Source organism: Sinocyclocheilus grahami, unplaced genomic scaffold, assembly GCF_001515645.1.
Source record: "Sinocyclocheilus grahami isolate Dianchi unplaced genomic scaffold, SAMN03320097.WGS_v1.1 scaffold1171.1, whole genome shotgun sequence".
Taxonomy (NCBI): Eukaryota; Metazoa; Chordata; class Actinopteri; order Cypriniformes; family Cyprinidae; genus Sinocyclocheilus; species Sinocyclocheilus grahami.
In genome coordinates, this window is record NW_015506350.1 from 367,667 (window position 1) to 370,239 (window position 2,573).

Below are 2,573 nucleotides of genomic sequence, written 5' to 3' on the forward strand. Positions count from 1 at the left end.
GGGTGCTGGGCGCTTTTTATTTAACTTCTTTTGGACTGAAGCAATGCAACACCCACTGAGTGGCATTAAACAGCTTGAAAGATCAAAGACCATTTTTAATATAAGTCCGACTGGATTAGTCTGAAAGAAGTCATATACACCTAGGATGCATCGGGGGTGAATAAAACGCAGCCCAATTTTCATTTTGGGGTGAACTAACCCTTTAATTGTCCACATTCGTTAATACAACAAAGTTTGAGAATCAAACAAAGACAAAAATAACATGCATTTTTTTTTTGCCAAATAAATAAACAATTATAGTCTATTATTATTGATAGTTATTGTTAAACTATGTTCATGAGGGAAAGAAAGGGCGGCCGATTTAATCTTCAGCGTATTTCCTTATGCAGCAATAAGGCGCTGTCTCTTTAAATGAGTGACTGGGTGTCGGTGGTGAAACAGCGAGTTTAGAGCAACAGAACGGGAACTGATCGCCTTCAGAAACACAAAGGGACATTACGATCCACCGCTATGGGCATCAAACTGTATTACACCACCGTCACTGCATCGAGAGAGGTGAGAATAAACCTGTGGCCCTGTGGACTCAGTGAGTGAGCCGTGTATGTGGAGAATGCAGAGTTAAATGCATATGAAACGGAGGATTAGGCTTCCAGACACACCCAACTGCTCAGTTAACACACGTCTCTCTATCCACATTTAAACGCTGTTGCGACACAGAGCGCGTAGAAATGCATTACGACATTATTGTGGCGCTCGAACGCTTTAAGCGATTGCAAAGCGCAGTGGTTTGTAGCTGAGAGGATGAAGTGCACTGGATTGAGGGCGGAAGTCACGTTGTCTGTGTTCAGTGTAGTTATCCTCTCACTACTGTCGCATGAGTGTGACCTTTATCAACTATTTGTTTTGCGCGTAAATATACGTCCTCTTTAAATCCTGTACTCGCCATACTAGCAATTGAGACGGAATCGATGTATACTTGAGCTGTTGTTGTTGTTGCACGCGACAGTTGCATCGCAGCTTTGAGTCTTCACATCTGTTGTGAATAAAGAAAACATGCGGTTTGATATGCGATTGATTTCTATAATCACGGGCCTGTAGCAGAACATATCGAAAGTGTACACCCATCTTTTGTTTTAAAGTTTTCGAAGCAATGGAAATCAAATCAATGATTCTACATGTAGTGGGGTCGCCCCCTCATGTGCCACCATGTTGAGATCACATGACCAACCATGTCATGGAATTTCTTCTTCTTCTTCTTTTTCTTCTTTTGGAGTTTTACAGCAGTTGGCATGTCATGGAATTTTACTTGCATGTTACAATTTACATTAAAATTACTACTAATAATAGCAAAAAAAAAAACGTTTAACTTCATATAGCGCGTGCAACCAGTGTTTAATGTGCTTTGCAAAACACACACACTCACACACATTCACTCACTCACTCACTCACTCACTCACTCACTCACTCACTCACTCACTCACTCACTCACTCACTCACTCACTCACTCACTCACTCACTCACTCACTCACTCACTCACTCACTCACTCACTCACTCACTCACTCACTCACTCACTCACTCACTCACACTCACTCTCTCACACACGGTTTTCACGAGACGCACCGGCGCATGCACAGCGATGAACTCATACGCCATCCGCCCGGAGCTGCTTCCGTGTACAACTGTTGGCGCAAGCTACATTAAAGTGATTATTACGTTTTGAATATGGATATTTTTCTTACAAAAACGCATCGATTCGCTACAGGAGGCCTTTGTTCACCCCCCGGAGCCGTGTGAGACACTTTTTTATGGATGGGCGCTTTTTATTTAACTTCTTTTGGACTGAAGCAATGCAACACCCACTGAGTGGCATTAAACAGCTTGAAAGATCAAAGACCATTTTTAATATAACTCCGACTGGATTAGTCTGAAAGAAGTCATATACACCTAGGATGCATCGGGGGTGAATAAAACGCAGCCCAATTTTCATTTTGGGGTGAACTAACCCTTTAATTGTCCACATTCGTTAATACAACAAAGTTTGAGAATCAAACAAAGACAAAAATAACATGCATTTTTTTTTTGCCAAATAAATAAACAATTATAGTCTATTATTATTGATAGTTATTGTTAAACTATGTTCATGAGGGAAAGAAAGGGCGGCCGATTTAATCTTCAGCGTATTTCCTTATGCAGCAATAAGGCGCTGTCTCTTTAAATGAGTGACTGGGTGTCGGTGGTGAAACAGCGAGTTTAGAGCAACAGAACGGGAACTGATCGCCTTCAGAAACACAAAGGGACATTACGATCCACCGCTATGGGCATCAAACTGTATTACACCACCGTCACTGCATCGAGAGAGGTGAGAATAAACCTGTGGCCCTGTGGACTCAGTGAGTGAGCCGTGTATGTGGAGAATGCAGAGTTAAATGCATATGAAACGGAGGATTAGGCTTCCAGACACACCCAACTGCTCAGTTAACACACGTCTCTCTATCCACATTTAAACGCTGTTGCGACACAGAGCGCGTAGAAATGCATTACGACATTATTGTGGCGCTCGAACGCTTTAAGC

At 42.2% G+C, this 2,573-nt stretch overlaps 1 protein-coding gene across 2 annotated transcripts in view; it reads left to right on the forward strand.

The window, feature by feature from the left end:
• Positions 1-407: 407 nt before the first annotated feature.
• Positions 408-2,573, forward strand: part of sh3bgrl3 (SH3 domain binding glutamate-rich protein like 3) — an 11,754-nt gene continuing 9,588 nt past the window's right edge. The window contains exon 1 of one of the 2 annotated variants that reach the window (XM_016253290.1): positions 408-555. In XM_016253290.1, the coding sequence (XP_016108776.1) occupies positions 511-555 (45 nt within the window). In that variant the 5' untranslated portion in view covers positions 408-510. Of the gene's footprint in view, positions 556-2,213; positions 2,361-2,573 lie in introns of those variants that run through there. The other variant, XM_016253289.1, reaches the window with a different exon arrangement.